Genomic DNA, 14,615 nt, shown 5'->3' with positions numbered 1-14,615 from the left:
TCAGCTTTTCTATTTGTAAATGGTCATCTTATTATAGCAGTTCAATTTCATGATGGTCAAAATGGGTGTCTACGTAACACAAAGAGTCTATGGATACACAGAACAGACTTTTTGTACCTAACATTACAAGAGAACAGGAAACAGAAGCTGGTTCTCAGCATTTAATGAAAAGCCAAATTCTAACATTTGTTGTGGGGTGGAGTGGGGAGGAACAGCAAAGAAGACCTGGGAAAATAAAGCTAAACTAAAAACAAACAAACAAAGAGTGTTGAATGTTCGGCTTTAGGTTTTTCTGTTTAAAAAGTCAAGGGCTGAATCTGTCTCCATAACGCAGTTCTTACTGCTCTTACCAAGAGCCTTTGAAATCATTTGTGCTTGGAAAAAACAGAATTAACCATACCATACACTCAAGTATCTGATGCTTGCCAATGTAAGATACAAAATGTGGGCCTTAGTGGAAAACAAATATAACAAATATGCTTACCTTGAAAACTGATTCTAGTCCCTTTGGCTCTTGAAAGGCAAAATTTAGTATTGTTCCCAACCGGTTATCAAAGTCATTAATCTGCTGAATGTATCTTTTGTAGTCAGACAGAAATTCCTGCATAGGAAACATGAGCATTAACACGAGCTGCAAATATTTGTGTAGATGGCATGAGTGACTCATTTCTTTCAAATGAAGCCCCACCATGCCAAAATAATCATGTAAGCCCAGGCATCAGTTCAGACATGTTTTTACAGACAGCAAGGTCATCCTATGCCTGTATATGAGAATAGGCAGTTGTCTAAGCAGTGGTCAGTTGTTGCAGAAGGTGGACTGTCCCAGGTCTAGTGGCAGGAGCAAAAGGGGCTACACATTTATTGGGGAGCAACTGAAATCCAGTGCTCTGTTTTAGGGATGAGAGAGAAAATCATGTGGCTCACGTTTTAATACACACTTCTCAAACCAATATATTAATTTCAACAGACAGCTGCATTTCAGTTGACATTATTTTGAATTTTGCAATGTAGTTAAAAAGTGTATGTTGGGGGAAAGCACACTGCTTCCATATACATGTGTGTTCCCTAGGAGGAGCAGGGAGCCCTTTTTCACAACATATTTACCAGGTTGTTGTACTCCAGCGGGTCATATTTACTTTCTTGAAGGGCCTTCCAGCTTTCATGAAATTCTTCATTCATGCAGTGAATCTCCTCACTGAAAATCCTTCCTCTCAGGCCCCCAATCTCAATTTTTTCTAACTTGAGAAAGTCAGTAGCTGATGTAAAAAGCTCCTTTAAATCAAAAGAGAAGTTAGGGAGCTGATAGGACTTAAAGAACATTTGTAAACCTTATAAGGTTTACAAGCCTATGCTAACGTTTAATCATTTGTTAAGCCAGCCTTACAATGGATTTTGTAAATTCAAAAACACACTATCTTATGATCAATTATGTACATTAACATTTATGTTCTTTATTATTGAAATGTTTCACATCTCCTTTCTGTAAAAATGTACCCAGAGCTTCTTAAAGTCCTCCGTTCTGAAGCATGAAAGTTATTTTTAAAAAATCTTAAAAGAACGAAAAACGAAGCAGAAACAAAAATACACACTTCAGTATTTGTGTGCCAAGTGATGGCAAAATATTGTGGATGGGGTACGGAAATATAATATGTGTAGAGAAGATCCACCACTGGAGGCTGTTAAGAGCAAGTATTTGGCTAGGTAAATCCAATCCCTGAGACCAGAGGATTAACTAGCAGTGACATCAAACACAATCATTCCTGTAAATGAAATTTAAAATTTGCTTTGAAGACCAATTGTAACAGTCTAAATGGAGACTGACCATAAACATTAAAAATTCTACCTCAATATGCAGCAACCTCTGAAGGATCTTATCCATCCTAGAAAACACCAGATGAGAGGGAAAGTCCCACTGCTTCACACTGTGATCATTTCTACGATTGCAAGCAAGCTTTTCTTGACACGTAGAGAATGTGTTCTTGAACATTCTGAAGGTCCGTATTGTTTGCTTTATTTTTTCTATTCCTTCTTCCAGGTCCATCGTGAAGATCTCCTCAGGGATTAGAAATGAGAAAGCCTGTTTCGGCAGAAAAGATCCAGCAAATGAAAATTATTTTTAAAGCTGTCTTTTGAAATCTTCATCTAACATGGGATTTCAGCCAATTGCAGTATTATACTGCTGGGACAATTTCCCAGCATCCTTTAAACCCCAAGCCACAAGGGCAGATTCTGGTGGACCGGAATTATTTATCATTCGATTTCAGTAATGATTAGGCGATGCTTTTTGTGTGTGACTAAAAGTCACCAAAGGAAATGTGCAAGGATGCAATTAAATGCTCCCCCTCCCAAATTAGTCACTTCACTTGTTTCATTTTCTTCACTGTTCACTTGTTTGCTCTGCAGTCGTTGTCATAAATAATTTGGAAGCAACCCGTTCATTTTCATTATTCACATCCATTTTCATTTTCTGTTGATTTCAATGGGAGATGCAGAGTCTTCTGCTGCCTGTAATCTTGGTGTTTTCCATCCAAATGGCATGACATCTGCAGATATTATACTCCCTCTCCAAAACATCTGACCTGCCAAATTTCACCTCGATAGGGTCCCATTTACAGACCATTTAAAAGGTTATACTTTTTAATGAGCTTCCTGTTGCTTTCAGTGGGAAATCCAGCTGCTCTTCCGCTTCTGTATTTCATATCCTATTTGTATGAGAATCTGAGGCATAATGCTAACTTCTAGACCAGTTGTGGGAAACTGTGGCCCTACATGTGGCTAGACTACAAGTGAGTGCCTTCCATCAGTTTTGGCTGGTGGCCCAGCTGCGCCAATGTCTGGACAGGGGTAGCCTAACTTATGTGGTCTATGTTCTGCAAACGTCTAGGTTAGATTACTACAACACATTATACATGGGGCTGCCTCTCAAGATGGTTCAGAAACTTCAGCTGGTGAAGAATTTGGTGGCCTGGTTGCTCCCCGGGGCAAGACTGTTTAAGCATACAACTCCAATCCTAGTCTGACTGCACAGGCTGCCGACGGTTTCTGGGCCCAATTCAAAGTGCTGGTTTCAACCTGTAAAGTCTTAAACTGCTCAGGACCACAATACCTCAAGGACAGCCTCTCCCCAAAAGAACCACCCCAGACTCAGCAATCATCATCTGAGGCGCTTCTTCATGTGCCTCCTCCACAAAAGGTTTGGAGGGAGGCAAGCCAAACGCAGGCCTTTTCTGTGGTGGCTCCCCACTTGTGGAATGCTCTCCCCAAGGAAACTCGCCTGACACCTTCATTACGTATCTGTAGGCACCAAGGAAAAACATTCCTCTTCTTCCAGGCCTTTGGTTAATTAAACAATCTATGGCCTTTCAAACTGCGGGGAAGGGGGACTTATTGGCTTTTGTTTGTTTTATGGTATGTATTTTTGCATTTTTATATTGTAAGCCACCCTGTGGTCTTTGGATGAAGAGCAGTATAGAATTTTAATGACTAATAATAAAAGCTGTCAATTTTATAATATTTTAATGATTTTATTACCTACTGCCATGACTTTTCTTGTGAGTTGTTGTTTACAGATAGTTTCATAAGTAAAAAGTAAGCTAAATCACACTGCTTTCCTCCCTTCCAGTAACCTTTTGGTGAACTGTACAGCCTTTTCCGGGATATTTTCAGGGTGTGAGTGTGTTTTTTTTAATTATTATTCCACTGGAAAAGTATGCGAAAATAACAAAACAAGTAAGAAATTAATTTTTCATTTGAATTCTTATTCTTTTTCACTGCTAAAACAAACAAATGGGGCCATTTGTTTCATTTTTCATTTATTTAAGAAGTGAGTGCATATGTCTAATTATTGTGCAATAATCAACTAGTCTGGCCAGAATTTCATTATCCCAGTTGATTGCCTTGTATTTGCATATGATAGGACCCCTTTTAACTAGAGCTGTCAGCTGATTAAATAAATCTTAGTTGACTCATTGTATGAGTTTCAGTCAATCAATCAATCAATCAATCAAATTTGCACGAGTAAAAACAATAGTTCTGAAGCAAAGAGAGTCAATTGGCTTGGATCCAAAGGAGGATGAGCAGAACTCCATTTGCACAGTCCTCTCCTCTCTCCCCACCCACCCACCTTCTCGTTTATTTAAATGACAACTCTTGCTGAATCTGTACTGCGGGTGCAAAACAGGACATGCAACCCTGGGGCAGGCATATCCCTTGTATGCTACTCCAAGCGATGGAGGTCATGCAGCAACAGCACCTGCTAAATCACAGCTGGGACCAGTTCGCAATGAATCATAGCAGGACCCACACAAGCAAGTGCCTTGGGAGCACACAAGGCTATTGATAGGCTTGCAACCTCCAGATGCACACTCAAGACAGAGCCAAAATTCATCCGGAGAGATGCTGCCAATGATGACGAGTTAAGAGTCGGTATATTTGTGGCTTCTTCCATTTACATGATGCTGGGGGCGCTTCTCCAGGCTCCTCCAGTTTATACAAATTACAGTGACGCCATGTGAAGGCACTAGTTGAAATGAATGGGGATTTTTGCAGGAGTACAGGAATGTGAACCAGACTCTCTTTGATCTAGTGGTGTGCTACAGGCAGAGTGGCTCTGATGCATGCTCTGAGCTCCGCTGCCTTTAAAGCAGTTTCCAGTCATTTCAACACAGAATCTGCTAATTCAGCGCTCCCATTCATCGGAGCAGGAGCTCCATCTGGGTGTTGGCACATTGACGTCAGATGATGGCCTTCAAAGATGAACGCAAGATTTCTAGCCATTTGTATTTTTACAATAGAATAGAATTTTTTGTCTCCAGTCTTCCCAATAGCTGTTGTTGTCGGCATCCATCCGTCTTAAGTGACAATGGAGTGCGCCTCCGAGGGTGAGCTGTGTAAGCAGCACTCAAGGGACTTCTCTGGGACACAAGCTTGGGCACAGTGTCTGGAGGTCCTGGGAAGCCCAGATTGTCAAGCCCCTCTGGGGGAGGAAACTTATCCAATACATTCAGGATTGGCACAGTCAATAAAAATCCAGTTGCAGCACTTACAATAAAACTTACAATGACTTGTAATAAAACTAAACCTTAACACTATAGCATAGAGAAAAGTAAGTTCAGGCTCCTTCTGGCCTTACTATTATAATCAGCATGATCTTGACAGAAAGATAACAGAACCAGTTTAAACCAGCTGTACTCAGCTTCTCAGAAGGAATAACCCAAACAAGAACCTTCTGCCTGTTTCTTTCACATAGAAAGAAAACTTTCCAGAACACTCTTGAATTCAGCAATAGGAAAGATCAGATCAATACTTTCTGTATACACATCATATCAATACTTTCTGTACTAAGAAATGCAAACTGACACGGACAACCCCCCCCCCCCCCATCACAGCCTTGCTGATATGGTTCAAAGGACAGCAGACCAATATGTTTGGCATCAGCTTGGCTGCAGGAGTTGCCAGAAGGAGGAGTACAAGGCAGCGAAGGTTTAGGGTCGGAGGTTTCCCTTCTCCTTAGATGGGTTACCTTCCCAGGTTGATGAGCCCCATCTGCCCCTCACTCCCCTCTGCAGCATACGCAGAAACTGCCTTCTTGACCGTAGGACCCACTGTTGGTCTTGTCCACTCAACCCACTTGCCTTGGCATGCAGCTCACTGTGGGTTTGAGACCCATCAGCTACCCTCACCTGGTTTATCCAGCCAGCTGAAGCAGTTTCCAGGGGTGCGGTGGCTGTTGCATGCTGACAGCTTCCAGGAGCCACAGGTGAGAGCAGAGAGCAGGGTGAGCACCAAAGGTGGACAGACTACCCCAGAAGGAGCACACTGTGTCCCCCAAGAGAGGCACTACCCCTCCCCTAACACCCCATAGTAGTTAACTCTATACAGCAGAAGTGAGCGGCACCAGGGCCCGCCCGCCCTCCAAATACTGCTGGCTGCCAGTTCCCATCATCCCTGGCCATTGCCCATAGTGGCTGAGGATGATGGGAATTGGAGTCCAATGACTGCTTGAGGGCAAATTAAAGGTAAAAGGTAAAGGACCCCTGGACGGTTAAGTCCAGTCAAAGGCGACTATGGGGGTTGCGGTTCTCATCTCGCCTTTCAGGCCAAGGGAGCCAGCGTTTGTCCACAGAGAACTTTCTGGGTCATGTGGCCAGCATGAGTAAACCGCTTCTGGCACAACAGAACACCGTAATGGAAACCAGAGCACACAGAAACGCCGTTTACCCTCCCACCGCCGCAGTACCTATTTATCTACTTGCACTGGCGTGCTTTCGAACTGCTAGGTTGGCAGGAGCTGGGACAGAGCAACAGGAGCTCTGTTGGAATCGGGGGATGAAAAGCCAGCTGGCTTGGCCCCAGCTGAAGTGTCTCCCTCTCAGCCTTGCCGCTGCAGAGATTCATCGACCTCTGCTCCTCCGACGTGTGTCTGTGACTCAAGCTGAGCAGGCTTGAGCACACATTACTCAGCAGTGTAAATTGCGCAACAGATGAGGCTTGAGGCGTGGACACATACTAAACTACGCATTTATTATACATAAATTAGGACAAAGAAAACATGGCATCTCACCTTGATGTCCTCTTGGAGAGAGACTAAAAACAAAAGCAATACAGAGCAGAAGTTCCGCTCACGGACTCCAGCAATCTGTGCTGGAATGTAAACAGACATGTGACATGCAATAATCCCACACATCTGCAGCTCAGGAGGAGTGAAATCCCAACAAGCTCAACCCGTCGCAGGGATTCAAACCGCCGGACCTTCTGATCGGCAAGCCCAAGAGGCTCAGTGGTTTAGACCACAGCACCACCCGGGTCCCCTTTATTGAGGGTGAAAGGGCACAGAGCTAATATTGCCTTAGCTACATTCGGACGTCCACCCATGACACCATTCATCAGTTTGTTTCAAACCGATTGCTATGCCTGTCATCTTCTTAGTATAGATGTTCACACACACACACACACACACACACACACACACACACACTTCATAACATCAATTGTCTCTGAAAAAGGATGGCTGCTAAATGTTAGCAGTTTCCCCCGGGAATACCCCTGCTTAAAGTTTTATTATTGTACATGATGTTCACGACATACCCTCTTTATTTACTTAATTCTCCTCTGTCAAGAACTTTCATGGCATTGATCTGCTACCAAGAATAGCAAAGGAGCTAAATTGTTTCCCTAAAAAGAGGGGAGAAACGCAGCAATCAACAACAATTCTAATGCTGAATGCCATTTGATGCAAGTCTCAGCTGCTTGGCATCAACAACACTATGCAGGCAGTCGAGGGTTAAATTTGAATGGCTCTTCTTCGCTGGCTCTGCAATGCCAAGATACAGCAGGGATTCTGAACACTGGATAATTTTGCATTCCATATGTGCTGCGTTTCCTGTGCACGCAGGGACTTAAGAGCAGTTTCAGACTCGCAGCTGGCCTGGCTTCCCTGCTTTCTGTCAGTTTAAGCCTGCCCTCTCCTGTTGTTCATTAGTTTTAAGAAGTTTGCAGTTTCGTATGCAATCACACAGAAGACAAAGCCAACCCAAAAGGCAATGGAGGGAAGAAATGAGGATAGTTTTACAAGTTCCCTTCCCCACTCCCTATTTTATTTTCCCCTCTGCATAGTGCCTCCAATTGCAAAGAGAGGTTCCTATGAGACCGTATCTATTTTTTTAAAAAAAATAACACCTGGCTTTTACCTGGCTTTTATAGAAGTTCTCTCTGTTGCTCATTTTTATTGCATGTGTATATATGTGTATTTGTGTGTGTGTGTGTGTGTATAGAATTCAAAGTATTGGTGCTGACTTCTAAAGCCCTAAATAGCTTTGGCCCTGTATACCTGAAGGACCCTCATTGTTCAGCCCAGACACTGAAGTCCACCTCCAAGGGCCTTCTGGCAGTTCCCTCAATGCGAGTAGTGAAGCTAAAGGGAACATAGAGAGCCTTCTCAGTAGTGGCACCCACCCTGTGGAATGTCCTCCCATCGGATCTCAAGGAGATGAGTTAACGATTTAACCGTTGGAAGACATCTGAAGGCATTCCTGTATAGTCATACCTCGGGTGGAAGTTGCTTCAGGTTGAGCATTTTCGGGTTGCGTTACTTCCGGGTTTCACCACTCGTGCATGCGCAAACGGTCAAAATGACGCCACGCGCATGCGCAGAAGCGGTGAATCGTGACCCGCCCACACGCAGACGTGGGATGCGTTTGCTTCAGGATGCGAACGGGGCTCCGGAACGGATCCCATTCGTATCCAGAGGTACCACTGTATAGGGAAGCCTTTCAAAGTATATTTATTATTATTATTATGTTTTCATATATGTTGGAAACCACCCACAGTGGCTGGGGCAACCCAGCCAGATGGGTGGTGTAAAAATAATAAAATTATTTTTATTATTTTAACTAATTAATTAATTAATTACCACTTCAAACTGCTTGTATTTGTATTTTAATATTTTGTTGGAAGCCTCCCAGAGTGGCTGGGGAAACCCAGCCAGATGGGCAGGGTATAAATAATAAATTACTACTACTACTACTACTACTTTGAATGGTTGCCTACACCTTACAAATGGTATATAAAAGTAATATTACATATCGGGTTGATGGGGAAATGGGTTGCTTGCCATTGATTGGAAGGCAAACTTCTACTGTTGCTGTCGGCTTTTTCGCACCTGCTCACCTCACTTGTGGGTCTTGGACACCTCTGATATAATATCATAACAATGTTAACTATATGAAATTCTGAGCCAAAGATATCTATGCAATTGAAGAGGCCAGTGTTGCTGTGTGTATTTATGAAGTGATGGAGCACATGAAACAGATATTTCAGCACATCCTAGAAACAAGTGTGTGTGTGTGTGTGTGTGTGTGTGTGTGTGTGCGCGCGCGCTTAAGTGTGTGTGTGTGTGTGTGTTTAAGTGTGTCTGTGTGTGTGTGTTTGTTTAAGAAAGAGAAAGATGGGAGCGCACATGGAGGCATACACATAAACTTCTCCATTTTTTTAAAAAAAAGGATCAGTATTGGACTCCACATAAAATGTAATGAATTTACAAATGACCCTCCAAATCATATACCGTTTATCACTGCTTTATTTGTGAATCTCATAATAACGTGTGTGTGTCCCCCCCAATGCTATGTAGTTTGCATTTACATTATTTACTGTGGATCACATAATGAACTCAATGAAGGCGCTAGGCATAAATCAATATATTGGATAACCGTCTCTTAAAAACTCTCTGGTCATTGAGGTTCCGTATATTTGAATCTGTGCATTTCCTATAAGAGCTTAATGCAGCCAGGTGCATGGCAAGATATGCTCATATTATCCGCAACTGTATAACAGTCCATACACTGGTAACTTCACAGTGATAGCACCCATCCATCTCACAGGTAATTTGTGAGGCAGAGACAGTAATGGCCTTTCCAGAATCCTTAATTTTTATTTCGCTGTTTTGATCACTGCTGAGTTTTATTTGAAATACTTAGCTTTCGCTTTGTTCTCCCCACCCCTTATATTTGATTTGGTCCCTCCCTTATTTTATGTAAGGGACATGGGTGGCGTTGTGGTCTAAACCACTGAGCCTCTTGGGCTTGCTGATCGGAAGGTAAGCAGTTTGAATCTGCCCCACCAGGTGAGCTCCCGTTGCTCTGTCCCAGCTCCTGCCAACCTAGAAGTTTGAAAGCACGTCAAAGTGCAAGTAGATAAATAGGTACCACTGTGGCAGGAAGGTAAACGGCGTTTCCGTGCGCTCTGGTTTCTGTCACGGTGTTCCATTGCACCAGAAGCTGTTTAGTCCTGCTGGCCACATGACCCGGAAAGCTGTCTGCAGACAAACGCCGGCTGCCTCGGCCTGAAAACAAGGTGAGTGCCACACCCCATAGTCGCCACAACTGTCCAGGGGTCCTTTACCTTTACATTTTTTACACACACACACACACCCCATTTTATGTCATTTTTAGGAAATTTTACTCAATGTTATTGTTGCATTCTTGATGTTATTATGTAAGCCTAGAGGTTTGTTTCTATTAAGTGGTATAAACCCAGTCAGTTGGGCAGCATATAAATAAATTAATAAATTGATAATAAAATTGTGTGCAGGTATATATACACAGAGGGGAGTTAGAAAAGGATGTCGTACAAGATGTACCTTTGTCTTGATCCATTCTTATTTTTCAGTAAAAAATATACGATACACACAGATACACACACCCCAAACTGTGTATATGGATGCATACTCTGAGGTCTCTCTGCATTAAGCAAAGTGAAAAGATCTACCGTATTTTTTTGCTCTATAAGACTCACTTTTTCCCTCCTAAAAAGTAAGGGGAAATGTGTGTTCATTTTATGGAGTGAATGCAGGCTGCACAGCTATCACAGAAGCCAGAACAGCAAGAGGGATTGCTGCTTTCACTGCGCAGGGATCCCTCTTGCTGTTCTGGCTTCTGAGATTCAGAATATTTTTTGTTTTTGTTTTCCTCCTCTAAAAACTAGGTGCGTCTTATAGAGCGAAAAATACAGTATTTGTTGGTGAAGGCTGTGTATGCTCTCTATAGGGAGGGCAGTGGGAGCAGACCTCCATTCTCATCAGAATATGCATGCAACCAGTTCAATGGCTTGGCTATCCAGTTCAATGACTAACACCGTCCACATTGGCTGCATGTATGGAAGCCACACATATATTTTTTTTCTTAAAGCACAGCAGGGGAAGAGATCTAATAATAGAAAACCCAAAAGGCTACCTATAACCTAGAGTGAAAGAATGGCACTCAACTTTCAAACTCCAATTTTGTAATGTAAAATTGGTATTCCAAAAAGAGCAGAGGTTAAATACATTGGCTTTTGCTCATTGCAGGCAGTTGGCAAGTTGACTTGCTAGGACCCTATTGGATTTTATCCATCAAAGGTGTCCAAAATCATTTGTCACACTTGAAAATCTTGATCGTAAATCTCTTCATGGAGTTTAACATTTTTAAACCTGTTCATTTATCTTGTTATTTATCTTTTATTATCATGAACTTCTTTTTTAAAAAAATTCAAGTCAGATTACTAGATTTCCAACCACATATGCCGCAAGAATAGACTTTAAGCTACTTTAATGAAAGCATTCCAATACTAAACGCACAAAAGTGATATATTGGCAGGCGATACAAGCATTCTTTTAAAAAAGCAATGTTGGCTTTTCAGCGAGGCAAAGCACAACTTGGACCAGCAAAGAGAATATGATTAAATAGTTTGTGCACACTAACTGGGACCCATAAAGTGCAACTTAATATGGCAGATGTCAGTATTTAAATCCTTTATCAAAGAAACATATAACTTGCTAACTGAAACGTGTAAAGTACATTTTCCTTACCCTGTCAATTAGAAGATTGCAAAACTCCTGTAGCAGGACAACAATTCTGTTGGCGAAGCAGTAGTATTTGGAATGGGTCCAGATCAGACAGATGGTATGGAAAAGGGGAGCAATGAGACGTTCAATATTGGAGAAGCTGGATTCTTCCAAGTAGGCAATATAGCATTTCAAAGGGCCCAGATACAAGCAAATATCTTGAGCTTCAGAAACCGCTGAAAATAGTTTAAAATACTTTCAACATCATCATCATCATCATTATTTTATAGGCCACTTATCATCAACAGTTTACATTTTAAGACATCATCCAGGTACATAAATATAGAATAAACACAATTTTAACCATTTTAAAGAGAAAAGAAAACTCAAGAACATAGATACACAATACTACACAGTATCAACAGATGTAACAGTAATAATCACAATATACAATTCTAAAGCAGGCATAGGCAAACTCGGCCCTCCAGATGTTTTGGGACTACAAATCCCATCATCCCTAGCTAACAGGACCAGTGGTCAGGGATGATGGGAGTTGTGGTCTCAAAACTTCTGGAGGGCCGAGTTTGCCTATGCCTATTCTAAGGTATAGACTAGAGCATGGGTAGGCAAACTAAGGCCCAGGGGCCGGATCCAGCCCAATCACCTTCTAAATCCAGCCTGCGGACGGCCCAGGAACCAGCGTGTTTTTATATGAGTAGAATGTGCCATTTTATTTAAAATACATCTCTGCGTTATTTGTGGGGCCTGCCTGGTATTTTTACATGAATAGAATGTGTGCTTTTATTTAAAATGCATCTCTGGGTTATTTGTGGGGCATAGGAATTCGTTCATTTTTCCCCCTTCAAAATATACTCCGGCCCCCAACAAGGCCTGAGGGACAGTGGACCAGCCCCCTGCTGAAAAAGTTTGCTGACCCCTGGGTTAGAGAGATTGGGATGGGGGAGATACAGAAACCCAGAGGTACACACACCTTAATAGACATAAATCAAGCTCTCAAAAACTTACACCCTCCAGGCAACTATTTTAACAGTCTCTCACTTTCATCAACCACTCACACAACCGTTACAACTTCAGCAAGGTTTACTTCTGCTCCTTACACACAACAGCCAGTGATCATCGAACATACCAATTGCAAGAACAGCAGTCAACAACCAATAATAATCAAACTCACCGCACTCCAATACACCCAGTCCACCCCTCCTGAACAGGTCTCTCCTGCCACTTCTCCCCTGCTCTCTTCTCTCCCCTCAGGATCACAGCTGAAGCAAGTTCCTATCATCTACTTCCAGCAGTAAGTTTGTCCAGGGAATGGGGGGGAATCACTTCCACCTGTGTGAACCTTCGCCAGATCTCAAGCCCTTCTACAAAGCGAAGCTTGCCAGATCCAACCCAAGTCTGTGTGCACTATGCTTGTCATCACCCTGTTACTGTTTGAGGTAGTGTGTTAAACTAAACACATTTATTGCCTGATGAATCAAAGCAAAATTAATAGTAATAGTCCCATCAGATGTCAAGGAGATAAGTAACTTAAGAAGACAGCCCTGAAGGCAGCCCTGTATAGGGAAGTTTCTACTGTTTTATTATGTTTTTCTAAATGCTGGAAGCCACCCAGAGTGGCTTGGGCAACCCATTCAGATGGGCAGGGTACAAATGATGGTGATTTAGTAACCTCAGTGGCTCAGAGTACCGTATTTTTTGCTCTATAAGACGCACCAGACCACAAGACGCACCTAGTTTTTGGAGGAGGAAAACAAGAAAAAAAATATTCTGAATCTCAGAAGCCAGAACAGCAAGAGGGATTGCTGCGCAGTGAAAGCAGCAATCCCTCTCGCTGTTCTGGCTTCTGGGATAGCTGCGCAGCCTGCATTCGCTCCATAAGACGCACACACATTTCCCCTTACTTTTTAGGAGGGAAAAAGTGAGTCTTATAGAGCAAAAATATGGTACTTTTGACCAGCTTTGACTGGTAAGATGGCTATGGCCATTTCTGGACTGGGATAACCGGACAACTGTTGTCCACGAGCCAGGAGCAGCGGAGCAAGCTGATCAGGCGCCTGGGGTGGTGCGCGTGCCCGGCATCAGCCACCCGTGGGGCAGGGCCAGCTGGGGCAGGCCGCTCCATGGGGCCTCCAAAAAGTCAGCCTGCCTCCTCCCTCTCAGCCACCCTACAACTGAGGGGGAGGCAGTGGGCGGACCATTTGGGCAACGCAGAGCCTGCGCACGCCTAAGCCACTGCGTCTCTCCCAGGAGAGATGCGTGGCTCGGGCACGCTGCGGGCCCCACGGTGAGTGCTGCCCGCCATTTTGTCACCCCCCTCAGAGGTGACACCTGGGGCGGCCCGCCCCACCGCACCCCCCTTCCTCCGCCCCTGCAAGCTAGTAAACCTCCAGATGGGATAACTGCAATGCATTCTTTGTCCTTGAGAGACTGTTCTTGGGGAGACTGTCCTTGAGAAGATGCAGCTGGTATAAATGTGGCGGCTCAACTGCTCTCTGGAGCAGCGTATCACCAATATGTTAGTCCACTCACTGTTGAAAGAATTGCACTTGCTGCCAATTTGCTAACAAGCTAAGTTCAAAGTGCTGGTTTTCATGTTCAGCACTGTACAACGTTTGACTAGGTTGCCTGGAAGATTGCCTCATGCCTTAGGTAAGGTAAGGGTAAAGGACCCCTGGACTGTTAAGTCCAGTCAAAGGCGACTCATCTTGCTTTCAGGCCGAGGGAGCCGGCGTTTGTCCACAGACAGCTTTCCAGGTCATGTGGCCAGCAGGACTAAACCACTTCTTGCACAACAGAACAGCATGGCGGAAGCCAGAGCGCATGGAAATGCCATTTACCTTCCTGCCACAGCGGTACCTATTTATCTACTTGCACTGGCGTGCTTTCAAACTGCTAGGTTCGCAGGAGCTGGGACAGAGCAACAGGAGCTCATCCCATCACAGGGATTTGAACCGCCAACCTCCTGATCAGCAAGCCCAAGAGGCTCAGTGGTTTGGACTACAGCACCACCTGCATCCCAGGTGGTCTGCAGGCAGATACCATCTTATTAGGGATCCAGTACTTATGCACATTCAGCTGCCTAACAGCGCCCAGATCACCAAGGACATCACAGCTGCAGAGATAGGAAAAGAAGAGTCTCCAGCTGATACTCCTATAGTGTGTGGGATGGGTGACCTAATAAGATGGTATCTGCATTCTTTGTCCTTGAGAGGTTGTCCTTGAGGAGACTGTCCTTGAGAAGATGCAGCTGGTATAAATGTGGCGGCTCAACTGCTCC

General features: G+C 43.6%; 1 protein-coding gene across 1 annotated transcript in view; it reads right to left on the bottom strand.

Moving 5' to 3' along the window:
* The window catches only part of LOC114584578 (dynein beta chain, ciliary-like), a 253,572-nt gene that overhangs the window by 229,463 nt on the left and 9,494 nt on the right, over nucleotides 1-14,615 (bottom strand). The window contains exons 7-10 of the mRNA XM_028706567.2: nucleotides 11,342-11,553; nucleotides 1,844-2,077; nucleotides 1,105-1,272; nucleotides 485-601 (exon numbers count right to left, since the gene is read on the bottom strand). Coding sequence (XP_028562400.2) covers nucleotides 485-601; nucleotides 1,105-1,272; nucleotides 1,844-2,077; nucleotides 11,342-11,553 — 731 coding nt within the window. The remainder of the gene's footprint in view (nucleotides 1-484; nucleotides 602-1,104; nucleotides 1,273-1,843; nucleotides 2,078-11,341; nucleotides 11,554-14,615) is intronic.

Source organism: Podarcis muralis, chromosome 1 (genome assembly GCF_964188315.1).
Source record: "Podarcis muralis chromosome 1, rPodMur119.hap1.1, whole genome shotgun sequence".
Lineage (NCBI taxonomy): Eukaryota > Metazoa > Chordata > Lepidosauria > Squamata > Lacertidae > Podarcis > Podarcis muralis.
This window is presented reverse-complemented; position numbering and strand designations above follow the sequence as displayed.